Source organism: Saccostrea cucullata, unplaced genomic scaffold (genome assembly GCF_032062105.1).
Source record: "Saccostrea cucullata isolate Sc308-1 unplaced genomic scaffold, CSIRO_AGI_Scuc_v1 ctg4182, whole genome shotgun sequence".
Classification (NCBI taxonomy): Eukaryota; Metazoa; Mollusca; class Bivalvia; order Ostreida; family Ostreidae; genus Saccostrea; species Saccostrea cuccullata.
This window is the reverse complement of record NW_026923522.1, coordinates 67,990-87,448: the sequence shown is the minus strand read 5'-3', so window position 1 is coordinate 87,448 and position 19,459 is coordinate 67,990. Positions and strand designations below refer to the sequence as shown.

The 19,459-nt window shown below is 31.8% G+C and overlaps 1 protein-coding gene across 2 annotated transcripts in view; it reads right to left on the bottom strand.

Annotated features, from left to right (window-relative positions):
- LOC134264197 (uncharacterized) overlaps nucleotides 1–13,576 on the bottom strand; it is a 65,322-nt gene extending 51,746 nt beyond the window's left edge. For both annotated transcript variants that reach the window (XM_062746493.1, XM_062746494.1), the window contains exons 1-2: nucleotides 13,432–13,576; nucleotides 758–1,006 (exon numbers count right to left, since the gene is read on the bottom strand). In XM_062746493.1, coding sequence (XP_062602477.1) covers nucleotides 758–1,006; nucleotides 13,432–13,489 — 307 coding nt within the window. In that variant the 5' untranslated portion in view covers nucleotides 13,490–13,576. The remainder of the gene's footprint in view (nucleotides 1–757; nucleotides 1,007–13,431) is intronic.
- Between the last annotated feature and the right edge of the window lie 5,883 nt (nucleotides 13,577–19,459).

The following is a 19,459-nucleotide window of genomic DNA, read 5'->3' as shown; positions in this document are numbered from 1 at the left end:
ATATGTGAAGAGTTCGTTTTTATGCGGCAAGTAAAATTCGGAGTTCTAAAAAAAGGGACCTGTCTTTTTTCGGTCTGTGAATAATAAGCAACTTTATATATTAAAACATGAAAAACATATATAACTTTACAGATTCACTTCATGGAAGTAAATATATGAAATGGAAAAGCACAACACACAGGCACCTGACGTTACTTATTTTTCTTTTAATTAAAAAAAAAATACACATACCTAATAATAAACGTTTATTATTAGGTATGTGTATATTCTTTTTATTAAAAGAAAAATGAGGCACACTTTGCAATAACTCTTAAACTAACATAACTGCCCTAAGTGAAGAAATATTAATACAGAAAGCACAAAGAAATTCACTTTAACATGGATACCCACTTCCGCCCCAGGCCGGGGTTGAACTCTCGCGGCGCTGCCCTTGTTGTAAATTGTGCTTTATAAATAATAATTAATTTCATTACAACATGTATTGGTAACAATCCTCTGTTAAAACTAATGTCCAAATAACTGTATCTCACTTCTATTCTCAATGACCGTGTAGTGTAGGGAAGCGCCGCGAGAATTCCATCGGCATCGAAAGCAAGTTTTTTAACTTGTCTAGATAGCCAAGCGGTCTAGCGCGCTGTTCCTGCACTGCTAGGAGACAGATTCCGAAGGTCGAGAGTTCAACCCCGGTCTGGGGCGGAAGTGGGTATCCATGTAAAAGTGAATTTCTTTGTGCTTTCTATATATATAACAAACTTACCGTTGTGGGCATATGTCTTCATGTATTCCGTATTATTTGGCTTGGTAAACTCCACAATGCTGATCCTTACAGTTGTATGATTCATTACATTTTCCACAATGTATTGGTCATCACTGGTTCTTATATATTGAGCTGCAATTTGTTGACCATCAGTATAAACCATAATATCATTAGGTTGTTTTGAAATATTTGACCATCTGAATATTAGCTTCTCATCCATAAACTCAGTCGATATAGTAAATCCATGTCCTATATAAATACAGTGTATGTTATTTTTGAGTGTGAAAAAATGTGATTGAAATTCAAGACTCTAAGAGCATCTGATCTCTAAACCCTTTTTTCTCCTTCTCTGTTCTAATAACCTCTTTACAGAATCATGTTTATGTTCATCAGGGAGCAAATTAAAACACTGTATTAATATTATATATATTTGTTTAAATCAAAAATGTAGAAAAGATATCTTATTGGCTCATTATTTAGAATATCTGTGTCTCTTGCATTATCCAAGGATTTTTTCTTCCTTTCTTAAAAGGTTGTTCTTGTTATTTCATATAATCACAACACATGAAGTGTATAACTTAATTATGTGATTTTTTCCGAATCAAATGACATGGTCACAATCTTCACTTTGCGAGGCATAGTTTTGTTTCTTGCGATTGATCCTAAAGCTGATTTTGACAAACGATTGCATAATCACAATCTTAAAGGTAAAAATAATAAATACTTGCAATAAAAAAATCAAAGAGTATATCTGTAATGACTCCTTTATGACGAAATATTTCTTCATAATTTCTTTTTGTTCTTTTATAATTCTTCTCTGTTTGCATGGCTTCATAAAAAAAAATTTAACTCAGTAGTATATAGAAGTTTTATTCTACATTATAAAACAATTTTTATCCAATATGAACTTTTAAAATAGGAAAGTATGAATAGAATTTGCTGGCTTTAAAAGCTATGAAACTATACGAGAACTTCAGGGGGTAAATTGAATTTCAGCAAAAAATTGATAAAAACAGTGACAACTTTCAAGATACAAATACATGTGCATGTGTATGTGTTGAAAGTACATCAGATAGCTAATCCATTGAATGTTTACATCTATGTATTCATAGAGGGACGTTAAACAATATACAATCAATCAATCAATCTAAGTATTCATTGACTGACATTTATAAAAAAAATTTCCAACACTATAGAGAACCTAGTTTCAGTTAAATTGTAAGACATTTAAGACTATATAGAGAAGCTACAATCTTGTACTCTCTCTTTATTGTAGTTTAAGTTTTAGTTATGCTTAGAAATAATCTACTGTATGAATATTTGTTTTACAGGTTCAGCATACAGTCAGCCTCTCATAAGAAAAAAATCCAAAGATCCAAGGTTAATGGCTTGCTTTAAAGTTAAGGTACAGGTAACTACACACTGTTTAAAAGACTGTTATAATTATTCTTCCCAACAAAGTTTGGGATATTCTGGAATAGGGGTCCAACGATACGCCTACCCCAGGAGATGATACGTATCACGGTATTCAGTTCATGATACGATACGTACCACAAATATCGAGTCAACATCGTGTCAACATTGCCCCTTTTCAAAATCTTGTTTACATTGTTCATATCGTCGACACATCAATGTTGGTCGACATCGAGTTGACATCGTGTCATTGCATTGAACTTCTTATTTTTCTTGTTTACATCGTTCACATCGTCGACATCACAATGTTGGTCAATATCGAGTCGACATCGTGTCAACATTGACCTTCTTTTCTTTCTTGTTTACATCGTTCACATCGTCGACATCGCAATGTTGATCGATAATTGAGTTGATGTGTGAACATTACATTATTATCATTATTTTTTTTATATACTTAGTATCTGTGTTGGCCTATATGAAGTCGTCATCATGTCAACATTAAGTTTCCTTTTTTGTTTTTTATCTTGGTAAAATCATTGACAACGCATTAAACGTATAAAATCAAATTGAGGTCAAATTGATAAGGCAATATATTAATATTCTGTTTACTTTTTGCACATAATCACCAGTGAGATCTTTGACTCTTATGAGTCCACATCAACTTGACAAGTGTACATCAAGTATGAAACATGTCTCTTACATTCTGAAAACGGACTAAAAACTGATTTCCAACCTTGGAAACAGTGTTTGTCATCTGTACAGTACATGCAAAGTTATTTTAACATGAATTTCATTGCGTTGTCAATGAATATACTCTGTAGAAATAAAAGCAATGTAGGTAATGTAAACACGATATCGTATCAACATTGTTTACATTGAGATGTTGACGTTATCATTATGTAGAAACCATAACAATGTAGACAATGTAAACGCGATATCGTTTCAACATTGTTTACATTGCAATGTCGACGTTGACGTCGTCATGCAGAAACAATTACAATACAGACGATATAAACACGATATCATATCAACATTGTTAACATCGCGATGTCGACTTTGACGATGTTGTTATGCAAACAATACCTATGTTTACAATGTTTTCACGATATCGTATTGTATCAACATTGTTTACATCGCGGTGTCGACAAAATCGAATTGATTAAGGTAACTGGACATGAATGAATTTAAACGGAACATTAAACAACAAAAGTTTAAGAAGTGTGGATAATTTGAGTTTGAAACTTATTGCCAAAATAATATAAAATAAAAAAGCCATTATATGATCACCCGGCGCTGGAGCAGTTATGTTAACTCTCATGACGTTCGACAGTGGTATTATTTCTCAATGACTACTCTTTTTGTCTCAATACATCATGATAAAATTTCTTAGATTTAAGTTAAAACTAAAACCTGTATTGTTCCTATGACATGACAATGTTATGAACATCTGATTTCAATGCATATTATATTGAAGAAAATGTCTTGTTTGAGGTTGCGCCGCCTGGACATACCATTGCTTTCAAAAACAATACTAATTTATTGAAAAAAAACTTATGATGTGTGGTGTTATAGATAGAAAAGATGATGCTTACTATATAAATGTATTTTAAAATTCATTGATGTAACTAAACCGATTTAATTTATCTCTCTAGAGCACGAACTTTTTGATAACCCCTTGAATGGCAATGATTGATTTGTATTTTTAATTTATTTTTTGCAATGGATATGATAAAGAAAAAAGTAAATTAAAGTAATTGCTATAATGCTCGGATGCTGTCAATAGTGTAAAACATTTTGAATTTTAGAAATATATAACAATCTTAATTTTCACAAAAGAAGAAAAGTCACATTGGTCCATTTTTGGCCCTGTGAATTTTTGAAAAACCAGAACAATTCAGTTTTAGTTGAAAATATGTAAAATTTCACTTGGACCCTTGGTGACTTCATATCAAATAAAATTGACATAATTTTGTCTTTTGTCTATGTATAATGACGTCATGAATTTCGTCATTTTCCTCATATCTGGAAAACTCTCTAGAAATGACAAAAAATTAAGCTGTTTTTTTAATATTTTGCATAGCCCCCAACCTCTGATCTAAAATATTTAAATATATAATGAAGAACAATTTCAGAGGATTCTTGTCCATGAATTTTTTTTTTTCGATCTCGGGGTGGGCTCATATTTTCATTAAAAGTTAAAGATGCTCAATTTCACCAATTTTCTTAAAAAATCAAGAGCATTGCAGTTTCACAACGTCTGAGTTTCCAAAAAACTACGAACTCTAACTCTTGATTCCCGCCTACATTTTGCTCACATTAAATTCAATATGAATGGCAATTTGGCCATTAAATCTTTGTTTAATACAAAGAACAGTTCTATGGTAATTGATTAATCATTTTAATTCCAGAGCAAGATAGTAAATTATCATTAATTCCAGCTCTTGAGAAAAGAGGGGTACACGATATTTTCTAGTGAAATCGAACTTTCAAGAATCACCATATTTTGAAATAGTCTTAATTATGATAAAATGTATCTCATATCTTTTCTTATGTTTAACGCAAATAGACAAAACATATATAAATTAATAAAATACAATTATTAAGTTTGTAATAGCTTTAAAATTGGTGAAAAATCGGCATTTTTTTTCGTTTTTTGTCTATGAACATATGTTCCCCCCGTGAAACACAAAAAGCTTTGGCATAAATTTGTAAAATGACAGTTCATATTACCTTTAAAAAGGAATTTTTGTTTCACGGGGGGAAAGATGTTTCTAAAATATTTTCCGTTTTCCGTTGATTTCTATAGCAAAAACACAAGTTTTACCAAAATTATGGAGTTATCTCTCTTTGGTATCCCAAATAAGTTACATTTTATGAAAATTTATATAAATATCTATAAACATTTTGAAAATCATTCGAATATGTTAACTTTTGAGAATTGGCTTAGAGGTCGGCGGGAGAACAATACTATCGTTCGTAGTTCTTTGACTCTCAGACGAATTTTTTTTTATATGAACTGAAAGCACTAAGTCTCTTCTTTGTTTTGATGTTTGAAATGGGACGTTTCGACTTGGTCAGTTAAGGAGGCTGGGGGGTCAACAAATAAACCAAAACTAAAACTACTGTAACGTGTCGGACCTGAGCGGTCAGTAGGACCTTGCTCGGATTACCGAGTTTTACTGGGGATATGATTGAATGCAATATATACAGATAATAATATGACACTTGCCTGGTGTCTTTAAGGGCAGATGATACAAACAAAAAAATGGATGCCTGGATTGGTATATATTACTTGGCCTAATTTCATTGCAAATAATGCAAATAAAATTTCTAGAATATAAAGAAATTGTAAACCTTCTGTGATGTTCAAAAGTGTGCCTTTCTGAAACCATCCCTATTAATCTATACAAATATTTTTCACTTTAAATTCCATTTTTGTGCAAATTTGAATGAAAAATTAAAAACTACGCGGTGAAAGTTATTCGTTTTATTTATTTAAACATGACTCAAGTTGTAATTTTCAAATTCTTTGACAAAAGTTTGTTTGTATCATCTGTCCCTAAATCAAATGACCTAAGTGCTTTGTACAATTATATATCTTCAGTTAATACCGGCACCAGCCTGGTTCCATATGATAATTGCCTCAATATACAACTGACTATATAGGTCAACAGCCACCTGCCTGGTGCCTCCTGATTTAGCCTTTAACACCTGCCTGGTGTCTTACTGCTTACCAAGTTGCCTATATAACTCTAGCCAAGTAGCTACAATATACTTACACAGTATTTAACTTTGTAAGAGCTTCTCTGTCCTAATGACAAACCTATAGCTAACGTCACACAGCTATATTTTAACTAGTCATTGACTACGGCAACTTTGCACAATTCGATTTGATCGATACACTAATTGGTTTCTGTACCAAAGTGAAGACACGAGCCAATTGGCTGTACAGCCCCCTTGTACTTCAACTTAATCAATAATCATAAGTTATCAGATATCATATTGATAAAATACAACAGACTACCTTTCTTTTGGCAACATTATTATTTTTTTTCTAACAGAACATCATTTATCAATAATACTTGTATAATTCTTTTGTCAATTGACCAATTAATTACAATATTTACTTTGATTATCTATTATAATATAAATAAGTAACGGTATGTAACTCCTCCAACCAATTCACTTCTACGTGAGGGTCGAAGTATTTTTTTTACATTTTATGTATCCTTATGTAAGAATCGTTAAATCAACGCTCAGCTGCCTCCATTAACCCCTACTCGCGAAATGGCGGAGTTGACAGAGGCAGCCGCCATCTTGGGCCACTTCAGATTTTCAAATATTAATATCTTGAGTTCAGATTAAAAAATCTTCAAACAACTTATATAGTAAGCATCAGTAGAATGGTCTCTATTAATATTCCAAAAATAAATAAAAAATATTGGAAAACAAAAAAGTTAGAAAATACGCTTTTTTCAATTCGCATCTCCTAACGACAGGAAGTATTGACGACGAACGAAAGGTCGTGTCCTGGATAGTATCTATCACGATCTATAATCCCTGAAAGTTTGCATCGATATCTTTCACCGTTCTTGAGATTAACCACAGATAAAATGTCATTTTAAAATCAGGAAATGTCCCGCAACTTGGCACCAGATAAGAATTTTCAAAAAATCGCTCAGATAGATCAGGTTCATGTTATGACACATCGTTTCTGAAAATTTCATGTAATTGCATCCAGTAGTCTTCGAGAAATGGCGTGCACAAAATTTTGGAAAAAAGAAATGATAAAAAGAACTAGAAACGATCTCGTTGCGAGCAACGAGAGGTCTTCCGTCCGATTCTGAAAAAAAAATAACTCGTAAAGTCGAGCTGAAAAGTGATTAAAAATTTTGGTCACAAATTGAATCCAGGTTGCCAGCGTGAAAATCCAATCCGCTTTTTTCCCTTTTTATCCCCAACGCGCTAACCAATACGCTATTGGGAGTACTGCTCTAAATGTACTTGTGTATACTTTTGCTACAGTACACCTGTCTAAGAATTATAAAAGACGGGCCATTATTCATAATTTCGCGCCAAACGCCACGTTAAATCTTCGCGCCTTTTCTTTGAACTGATCTATTAAATAGGTGTGATAGCTTCAATGAAATTAAGAAAAAAGTACGTTCTCATAGCCTACATTTCGAGGTTTAGAAAATATATTTAACACATTGTACACATTCTATAGAAAAGTAACACAAAAGCAGTGAAATGACTATAATTTAATTTTTTTTATTTCCCGTCTCAGAAGTGAACTATGCCGATTAGTTACACTTTCATAAAAAGGTTGAAATGTTTCGCCGAAAAACATGCCTGGCTCTACGACAGTCAAGGAATCAGATACTATTTATGTTCAATTACTTGATTCAGATCTTTGAAAAAAGAATGTAAATATAAACTCCATTAGACGGTCTTATTAAAATGGTTTTCTTATTTTTTTTTCTATTCGTTTAATATCACACAAGTGTGCATGGGAAAAACAGTGGTTCTACGTTTTATACTCACTATGTTTATGCATCGATATTGTTTCTTGAAGAACTCTAACTTATAACTATGATTTAAGATACGTTTTTCCGTCTTGCAAAACAAATGATAATAGGTATCTCTCATTTGCACATTTAGTCTCTTCTTTTTCTACTATGAGAACCAACCAAAACCAGTTACAGAGGACATTTGAGAAGACACTGGAATAAATCATGACACAGAATTGTAACGTAATTACTACGTGATCTATTAAAGCGCAAACCATTAAGATATTGGGAGCACTGCTATAGATATACTTGTGTATACATTTGCAACAGTACACCTGTCTAAGAATTATAAAAGGCGGGCCACTGTTGATAATTTCGCGCCAAACGTCACGAGTAAATATTCACGCCTTTTCTTTGGACTGATCTATCAAATAGGTGTGATAACTTCAATGAAATTAAATAAATGAAACGTTCTAATCGCCTTTATGACATGACATGATACCAAATAAATACTACTACTTTATTTTATTTCAACGTTAAAAGGTATATTTAACACATTGTACACATTACATATCGTATCTAGCCCAGTTACACTAAAGCAGTGAAACGGAAATTAAGTTTTAAGATTGACACGTAATTACAACGTACCACTACGTGAAAGTCCAAGTAGTTTTTTTCTATTTCATGTATCCTTATGTCAGAATGGTTTAATCAAACGCTCAGCTGCCTCCATAACCCCCTACTCGCGAAATGGCGGAGTCAACAGAGACAGCCGCCATCTTGGGCCCGCTTCAGATTTTCAAATATTAATATCTAGCGTTCAGATTAACCAATATTCAAGCAACTTATATAGTAAGCTATATAGTATATAGATTAACTGCAGACAAAATTGCATTTTAAAATCAGAGAATTGTCCGTAACTTGGCACCAGAGAAAAATTTCCAAAAAATCTCTCGGAAAAATAACTTCAGATAACAACACATTGTTCCAGCAAATTTCATGAAAATCCATTCAGTAGTCTTCTAGAAATCGCGTGCACAAAATCAGATGGTCAGAATAATAATAATAATAACTAGGGTCTCTAAGCAATAAATAATGGAAAACACAAAAGTTAGAAAATAAGCTTTTTTTCAATTCGCATCACCTAACGACAGGAAGTATTGACGATAAATAATGGAAAACACAAAAGTTAGAAAATAAGCTTTTTTCAATTCGCATCACCTAACGACAGGAAGTATTGACGACGAACGAAATGTCGCGTCCTGGTTAGTAAATATCAAAAGAATTTTCAAAAAATCGTCAAGTTCATGTTATGACACATCTTTTCTGAAAATTTCATGAAGTTCCATCCTGTAGTCTTCGTCCTGGATTCTGGAAAAAAAAAACCCACAAAATCGAGTTGAAAAGTGATATAACTTTTTATGGAAACAAAGGGGATTAAACCCGGGTCGCCAGCGCAAAAATCCAAAGCGCTGACTATTACGCTATTGAGACCACAGCTTTAAATTTACATTTATATACTTCTGCAACAGTACATCTGTCTTAGAATAATGAAAGGCGGGTCACTATTCATAATGGAATGTTCCATTAAATAGGTGTGATAGTTTCAATGGAAATAAAAAAAGAATGTTCGTATAGCTTAAATTTCATTGTTAAGAAAGTATATTTAACGCTTTTACACATTCTATATCGTACTATAGTATATAGATAACTAGCACTAAATCAGTGAAACTGCTATAATTTTCAACTGATTTTTATTTTGCTGTTTATCCCTATAATGAAATATCCCGATTACCGGTACTTAAACTTTCATGTACAGCTTGAATTGCTTCGCCGAAAAGCGTGTCGCCCTACGACGGTCAAGGAATCAGACACCATTTATGTTTAATAACTTGAATGAGATCATTGAACTGCTCCATTAAATTATCTTTTTAGATATGGTTTTCTTATTTCTGTCTTTTGTATTTGTTTAATTCAAGTGTGCATTAGGAAAACGGTGGTTACGTTTAATACTTACTATATATGACGAAAATCTATAATCCCTGAAAGTTTCACATTGATATCTTTTATCGTTCTTGAGATTAACTGCAGACAAAATTTCCGAATTCTGGAAAAAAAAACCCACAAAATCGTGTCCGTAACTTGGCACCAGAGAAAAATTTCCAAAAAATCTCTCGGATAAAATAACTTCAGATAACAACACATTGTTCCAGCAAATTTCATGAAAATCCATTCAGTAGTCTTCTAGAAATCGCACACGAAAAGTGCACAAAATCAGATGGTCAGAAAAGTAATAATAATAATAATTTTCCTAATGAAACTTCATATAATGACGCATAATTCCTGAAATTTTAATAGAAAACCAACGATTAGTTTTCGATAAATCGCCTGCACAAAATTTTGGGGAAAAAAATAATAATAATAATAATAATAATAATAAGAAACCGTGAAGAAGACGGAAGACCTTAATAAGAAACAATAGAATCACTATAAGGTCTTCCGTGAAGACGGAAGACCTTAAAAAAATAACAAACAGAATGCAAGTCTACTAATTGTCTATGTTCGTACTTTTTCTAGTTTGACTCATTTATTCACTTCTTCAAAACCTCAATGTAAAAGAGTTTTTGGAATAGTATGTAATACACTCTTCTACACTTCTTCTTCTTGCTGTAACTGTGAACTGTTGCTCACTAGGAAAAAAGGATGTTCTACTGGGTCAACTACTTCGGGACGATAAGGTCGACTTTGCTCTCCTAACGGAAACCTGGTTTTCTGATGAAAAGCAACATCAATTTGAAACTTGCGATTTAAACCAAAATGGTTATAATATAAGTGTAGCAAATCGACAAACCGGATAGGTGGCGGCATTGCTCTGACATGTCGAACAGGGATAAATGTAAATAAAATCAAATCTGGAATGAAAAAATATTTCGAATTCGGCATTTGGCGGCTGATCTTCAAAAACATTACCATACATACATTAGGAATCTACAGATCACCATCCCTGTCAACACCAACGCAATTCAATACAGACTTCTTTCCATTCTTGGAAGATGTTATGTCAAAGTATTCTAATGTTATGATCATGGGTGATTTTAATTTGCATATTAATGAAGATAATGGTGCAATATCAGACTTTAAAGACTCACTGTTCGCGATGTGCTTAGAGCAACACGTCGACTTTAGCACTCATATAGGCGGAAACAGTCTCGATTTGGTTATAACAGAGGCCGTTGGGGGAATAAATGTACTTCTATGTGAACCGGGAGAGTTTATTTCGGATCATTGTATAGTTAAAGTTACCATAGACGTCAGCAAAGAGTCTGTTAAAAGCCAAACAACTGCGCGACGAAACTTTAAAAATGTTGATAATCTGGCATTTGGGCATGATCTGATTGATATAACTATAGATTGTGACGACATTAATGACTTCGTTCAAAACTTTGAAACCGCAGTTAGCAATATTCTGGACAAGCATGCCCCAGTAAATCAAAAAACGCGAATTCTGCGAGCACCTAAACCATGGTTTACAGACGAAATCATTAAACTAAAATGCATCTCGCGCAAAGCAGAAAGAACCTGGAAAAAGTACAAACAACCACAGCAGTACGAGGCAATGAAAGTAGCGCGCAACAAGTATAATTACGAGTTAAATAGAGAGAAAAAACGCGTCTTGAATGAAAAGGTTTTAAATTTTAAAGGAGATTCGAAAAAGCTGTATAAATTTGTTTCACAACTATCTGGTACTAGGACGGAAATCCCAATGCCCAACGCAAAAAGCGACAAAGATTTAGCAGAAAAATTCGCCGACTTTTTCATGGACAAAATAGACAAAATTAGAAAATCATTGAAAACGCTCGAAAATTTTGAACCAAAACATAAAAACGTACCCTTACTTAGCGAATTTCAGGAACTTTCCCAAGCTGAAGTAACAAATTTGATCATGGAATTACAAACCAAATCTTGTGAATTGGACATTCTACCTACCAATATTCTAAAATCTTTTCTAAACGAACTTTTACCAAACATTACAAAAATTGTAAACCTTTCATTAAAGCATGGTGTATTTCCCTCAACTTGGAAGCAGGCGATTGTAAGACCCCTGTTAAAGAAAGTAGGATTGGAACTCGAGTTGTCAAATTACATACCTTTTAGCAACCTGTCGTTTCTCTCTAAACTCATCGAAAAATCAGCCCTTTATAGACTCAATGTGCACGTGGAAAAATATGATCTACTCCCCAAAAATCAGTCTGCATACAGACGTTTTCATTCATGCGAAACAGCTCTACTACGACTTGTAAATGACCTTCTTGACGCGATGGAAAAACAAGAAGTTACTGCTTTAATTGCAATAGATCTAAGTGCTGCATTTGACACGGTAGATCACGAAATTTTGCTGAATGTACTTCAAAAACGGTATGGAATATGTGGTTAGGCATTAAAGTGGATAGATTCTTATCTGCGGCCTCGTGGCTGCACGGTGTGCGTTAACTCCGTGACATCATCGGTACGTCAACTGCAGTGCAGCGTTCCTCAGGGCAGCTGCCTGGGACCCTGGCTTTATTTAACATACGCAGGGACCTTATTTGATGTCATTCCTTCAACCATATCGGTGTATGGCTTTGCACACGACCATACCGCAAATAAATGGTTTAACCCAACGTCAAAACGCAATGAAATTAACGCCATTCGCGAGCTAGAGGAATGTGCTATCGATATTAACAATTGGATGAATGCAAACAAGCTTAAAATGAATTCATCAAAAACAGAATTCATCCTCTTTGGAAGCAAACGGCAACTAGAAAAATGTACAACAAAATCTATAAACATTAACGAAAATGAGATCGAATCTGTTAAATGTATACGATATTTAGGTGCTTTTCTGGACGAGAACTTAAATTTTAAAGATCATGTCAACAAAAAATGCCGCACAGCTACGTTTAATTACCAAAAAATCAAATGTATTCGAAAATATTTAACGACCGAAGCAACAGAAGTCTTAGTTTTATCTTTAGTTATATCCCATTTGGACTATTGCAATGTGATTCTGTATGGTATATCGCAAGGAGAAATCATCAAAATGCAAAGAATTCAAAATATGTGCGCAAAACTAGTTTTAAACCGCAAAAAATATGACAGTTCTAAGAAAGCCCTTTCTGATCTTCATTGGCTACCAATCAAATGCAGAATATCTTTTAAAATTCTAACATTCATGTACAATTGTTCTGTTGGCCAAGCACCGGAGTATTTAAAAGAACTGTTAACGAAAAAAACATCAAATGTCAATTTACGCTCTTCAAGAAATTCTGAAAGTCATTATAATGTTCCATTTAATAAGAGAAAAACCTTTAGTGACAGAAGTTTTAGTACCATCGGCCCCAAACTGTGGAATGAACTGCCAACCAGTGTTCAAAACTCAGGATCAATTGACATTTTCAAAAACAAATTAAAAAATTACTTCTTCAGAGACTTCAATTCCTTGTTTTAATTCTTCGTATGTATGTAGTATTATGTGTAAAAAAAGGACTTTATGAATATGTATAATTTATGTATATATGTAAATATCTTTTATTTTCTTAATGTACAACGCCATTGAATACGTTTTATGTAAAAATAGGCGTTTAATTAAATAAACAAGTTTCAAGTTTCAAGTTCTACACAGTGCATTCGAACTTGCTCCCTTTATCAATATTACATGATAAAAAAACAATACATTTAGTATCCGATAAAAAATATTTACAATAGTCTTACCTTGTGCAATGTAAAACATCCCAACTAAAACTAGCCATAGGAGTTTGAATTTAATCATTTTTCACTTTGTAAGACAAAATATTTAAATTAAGTTTTTCACCACTTTTTACCCTTACTGTCCAGCTCGGTTGAAAACGCTCTTTATATGAAGCTGAGCTCTGTTCTTTTTTTCTTCCTGTTCTGAATTCATCTGGAAGTGCATATATATTCAACAGGAAGCGAATAAAAATACTTTTAGAATAAGATATAATATACAAAATAAAGAAATATTTTATGTAAGAAAATGTTTTATCCATTCAGTATTTCTACTGAGATGGCTGTTCAAAAAGTTCATGGACTATCGCCATAATATTAAAACCGAATAAGACACATCAATGAATTTTTCAAGGGTTAATTAGCTTCATCTTTTTGTATTTACATGTATCTAATAAACAATAATCATTAGTTTTATTTTTTTCATAAAATGTTGATGTTTTTGAAAGCAATAGAATGTCCAGGCGATGCAACCTCGAAAATCACTTTTTTTCTACCTTCAGTGTAAGTGTGAAAAATCTTTTTAATACAGGCATTTGCCACTAAAACTCCCGTTAACTCACTCATGTAGTATGATACAATTTATACCCAATACTGTAAATTTATTGAATCGTATATTTTATACGAAACGTCAAAACAATTAAGGGATTTAATGACGTTGGTAAGGGGTGTTTTTTTCCCCTAATATTATATAAAATTAAACTCCATGGAAAAATAGATCTAGAAAATATTTAAGTGGGCTACTGAAAAATGCAATGCATTCAGAGTACTTTTTTCTAGGTGCCAAAAAAGATAAGAGATATAAAAATTAATTCGATTTGTAGTAAGGGTGTTGAAATTTGTCACGTCGAAAAATGACATTGATCATGTATGGTAGATGTTAAAAATCCGACAAGCAAATGTGCTGTAATAATCAGGTGAGGATCGTTTACTATGTGTAGATCTATTTACAATATTATATGCATTGAAATCAGCTATTCATGACATAGAGCAATCAAATAAGCAAGACCAGTTTAATTCTTTAATTTATCTCTGATGAATCTCACCAAGATAAATGGATGATGTAGAAAACGCGGACCTTGAGAAACAATGACGTCATGAAAACAAATGTTTTGGTTTCAAATTCCATTCTTGATAATGTCTAATGGATATATATTTTTACTAATAAGATATAGGCCATTTTTGCTAAATTTCTAAATCTACAACCCAAAAGTATCCAAGAATTATAATTGCTTGATTTATCAATATTTCTATTCAAAAACTAGTTCAACAATTGCCATAATTACAATTAAACTCACTTTTACGTACTTGTAAAAATTAGGTTAAAAAAATATCAACTAACTAATTCATTTTTTAAAATAAGGTTAAAGAGGAGATATATCATCAAAATGAAAAAGAAGTCAGTTGACAATCTTTACTAGGTCAGAAACACGCTATATTGACTTTTTCCCCATTTTAAAAAGCGATCAAATTCTGACTTTGTAGTATCCTACAGATATTAAAAACTCAACATATTTGCCGACAAAGACACTGATCAGAAATGCTTATTTGTATTTTCTTAACAATAACAATTCAGGCTTTTCGTTGTAATTGTTAAAGCACATATTACATTTTCATCACTTTTCTGAAATAATCAGTCGCAGTGGAAAAAGTTTAATGATTGTGTAAATAATGCAGTGAAGACAGTATAATGATAGTAAATGTCATTAAGCTTGTCAGAAACAAATGAACTACTGATACGTTTACGATTGAGTAGTGTTTATAAAGATGGTTTTCCAGCATATTTCTCCAACATTGCTCTTAGTGTCTTAGATTTTTTTAATACCATAATTTTCCTATCTTCTTATACCACCAAAATTTATTCCCTGTTCAGTTAACCATTTCCATTGAAAAGAATACAGGTATGAAGAGGAAAGAAAATCTCTAATATTTTAAAATTTATAAAAGACATTAAACGGTATACTCAGATGTATTTCAAATAATTCATTTAGTTCATTAGAAACAAGACAAGAAATTCTCTTAATGCTCCTTAAAAATTCTTCAGATATGATTAAATACTCGTATAAATATTTAAAAAAAAAAATCTTAAGATAAAAGTGAATACATCTTAAAATAGAGAGATCTTTTTAGGATTGTTTAGATTTTTTATCTAACAAACTTAAGTGGTAGCATACCGAATTTTTAGGCAATTTTCTGCAGTTTAAAATTTCAGAAAATAAATTATTTATTTCATAACCTTAATAAATGCCTACTACAGAATTTCAAAGGATTGTTTGTAAGTGTCAAATTATTCTCGTACTTTCAATTTTTATTTCAGGCAATGATGACAACAGCTGAGCTTCACTTCAGATCGTTAACCTTGATCCCTTATTTAGAGGTGTCCTGTTTTATAAAAGAAAAATTAGAAAAAAAGATTACTATCGATATGGGTAGAAAAAACGAACACTTATGTGACCATTGGGGGACATCGACTTCGTATTTCATACATATACATAGACAAATTTCTGAATTTTTCTCAATTAGAGTACGCTTACACAAATAATTTAAGGACTTAACAACTTGTGAATATTTTTAAATGTGTCTTCCGTGTTAATGACTTTTTATCATTAAATTTTTACTGTCTTTTCTCCAGTCTCTTTTCTTTTCTCCAGAGCTGTGAGATTTAAAGATACTAAAGCAGATTTTTTTTCATTTTGCATTTTTCTTCCTTTTCAAAATCTATTTAATCTTATATGTTTACACGAGTTTCTCCCTCCGTTAACACAGGGCGGAAGCCTGTCAATAAGATATTACATATTTTAGCATCCTTTTTTTCTTCGAATATTTGTCTTTCATTTGTTTCTTAATAAGAAATGTTGTTAAAAGTATGTTGTAAAGTATTTTCTACTTTTAACGAAACATACTACATACAATTCCTCTTATCTTACACATAAAGATAAATAATAACGGTTTGTTCCCGTTTTGCACACATTTTAATTACAGGTAATTTAAAAATGTGTGAAAACGGGAATTTGACCAGGTGAGTTTATTACTTAATTGATATAGTCTATACCATACTTAGTGAGTATGTGGAAGGTAAACTTGTATCAAAAAAGTAAGAAAATTAATACATTTAGAGTTTAATAAAGACTTCACACCTATCACGACCGAATTTTTTTTTAAGAAATTGGACTTAATAAATAAAATTAAATAAATATTACGGTAATATTGTATTCAATAAAATCAAATAAAAAACAAAAATGTTTATAAAATTGTATTAAACTGCTTTAGAATACATTAAGCTAAACCAGGTATTCACAGGTAAATCCAGGTATATTTAAGCCAGAAATCAAACTATCATTGCTATAAAAACACTCTTCACACCTTTTGTTCTATACCTAATTACAAATGTGTGCAAAACGGGAACACACCATAATAACGATGCAAATCATAATTTGTTCGGGCAGTGTTTATGCAGACGTTAGAGGTGGAAACCCTTCTTGATCTGTTTTGAAAATTTTTTTTTGCTTTGATCACAATTTTATTTTTCTTATAGAAATGACACACAATTCCCCGTTTCCTTTTTAGTTTTGCTATTGTAAAGACTTAATGAAAATATCAACATATTAAAAGATTGTTTTTAATTTCTTTATGTTTTTTTTATCTTTTTTAAATATTGATTACATTTAGAGCCATTAAAAATGACATGTCTTTATAATAAGAAACTTAATATATCATAATATTCTGTAAATCTTCTGTAAAGTTTGATGCAAATATGTAATAAACTATAGGGTAGGGTGGTGTAATTTCCGTATTATTTCGACCACCTGCAGGTTAATTTCGATTGATCATAAATATCTTAATATATTTCGTTTTTGGCGTATAATTGTGTATGTACATTTTTATTATGCAGAAAGAAAACGTATTTTTAATATAATATGTCCAAAATAATTTTATTTCCATGAGCGTTATTAAGATCTTTTTTTGGAAAATTACATCAAAGAATAGGCTTTATCACCCGAAAAATTACAGACGAGTATATTTTTGCTACTACGGCGAACTATCACCTCTGAAAAATCTTGCATGGAAAGACAATCAATGGATATCCCTGACGTGAGATTTATCAAATATTATTTTGAAAATAAAATCTATACCCTTTTAAATTGTAGTATTTAGTTATAAATTAAATTGCAAACCAGCTGAACAGAAATCGGCTAAAGTTATCCCTACATGAATACGGCGGGCGTCAGTGGGTAACTGCGACCAATGTAATATGACGCAATTTACTATCTGTCACCAGAAAGAATTCTTGACCGTCCGGAAAAAAACATTAGGATAAGAATTATGTACATTAATACCTGGTAGAAACTAGTACTTCAATAGTGAAAAATCATTTGTTTTATCAACATGCGGTTTAGATGCCTGTACATGTAAATGTACATTTGTAGCATGCCTTAACCATATTGGCAAATCGGCGTCATAGAAATCTGGTGCACTCGATGTCTTCGAATTAGGTACATTTAGAAAATTGTTATTTTTTGGGTCAGTATTTTTACTCGATCTTTTATGCTGTACAGCAGTTAAATTTAAATTGATATTTTTTTTAACCATATTAGAGCTGACGCCAGTTATTTCCTTTGTATTGGCTCTGCGGTCAAAAATACCCCGCGTACGGTCGATATAACCCAAAACACGTATCCTGTAAATCGAACACATTTATTTCATATTTTAACCAAAAATATATACAACATCAATATAATCTGAAAGATAAAAGGTATTTCAAACTTTAAGGTAAAAGGATCCATTTAAAGTTGTAGCATAACATAACAGTGACATACTTTAACAAATCTTAAGTACAAAGAAAACACCGGTCGAAATTACACCACCCTACCCTAAATGCAGTGAAACTTGTATTAACCAGTCACCTAAGGGATCCATATAGAGAGGTGTCGTTTGGATAGAGGTTCATCTTTTTTTAAAGCCATATATGGCGTATGTACAATGAAAATTATTAGACTAAAATTATAAGTAATTATTTGTATCATAACTTTATAAAAAGATAGAACTCTTCCGTAAATTACAAAATCTAAGTCGATTGCGTTATAAAGCTATCACAATTTAATTTGGATTCTCGGAATTGTCTCCGACTCGGAAGAAAATACAAAAGATTTAAATAACACATTACAGAGAAGATAAATAAGTATTTTTAGTTGAAACGAGGTGTTCTCCGTGTTCAGAATTGTATGAAAAGTTTTAATTTAATTGTATTAACTATATTTCTTTACTTAAATTTGTATTTTTCAAAAATATATTTTTGATCAGTTACGCCATACATGGCTTTAAAAGAATTTATTCAAAAAATTTAATATGTCAGTTCTGTGTTTCTATTAATTTATGTATTTCACCCCAAAATATACAAGAAAGTTAGGTATTGGACATTAGTGATCTCACTTAAACTATTTTTTTTTTTATTTAGGAGATGCATTACTAAATTTAATGAATCCAAGAAAATTAATATAAAAAAAAACTTACAGGGTGCTGCATTATCCCCCATCAAAACATTTCTTTTTCTTGTGTGAGGAATGAATAAAATCAAATAAAAATTATTTTATCTAAACTTGATTCAGAAAATTAACCTCCGTACATGTATTTTTTAAATACATGTAAACCACTGAACATGATTTGTTGTATAATAAATTAAATAAACTCAGAGAACTCTCAGTTGATCAACAGGTGCACAGGTGACCTGAGCAATACAGTGTTACTCATTCCTAACTGTCGTTTCCTTTGTGAAATTCACAACATAGGCCTTTCCAAACCATAATGTGTATATAAACTGTAATTATGGCTTCAACAAATGAATCCTAGGTGTGAAAATCAAAATGCCAATCAAGCGTAATAAGTTTACAACTTTCAGATCATGCAGAGTTGGGCGCGATATCGACACTGTAAATAGTAAACAAAAATATCATAGTCATTAAAAGATTAATATAGTTCATACGTTGTTTTTTTCAAA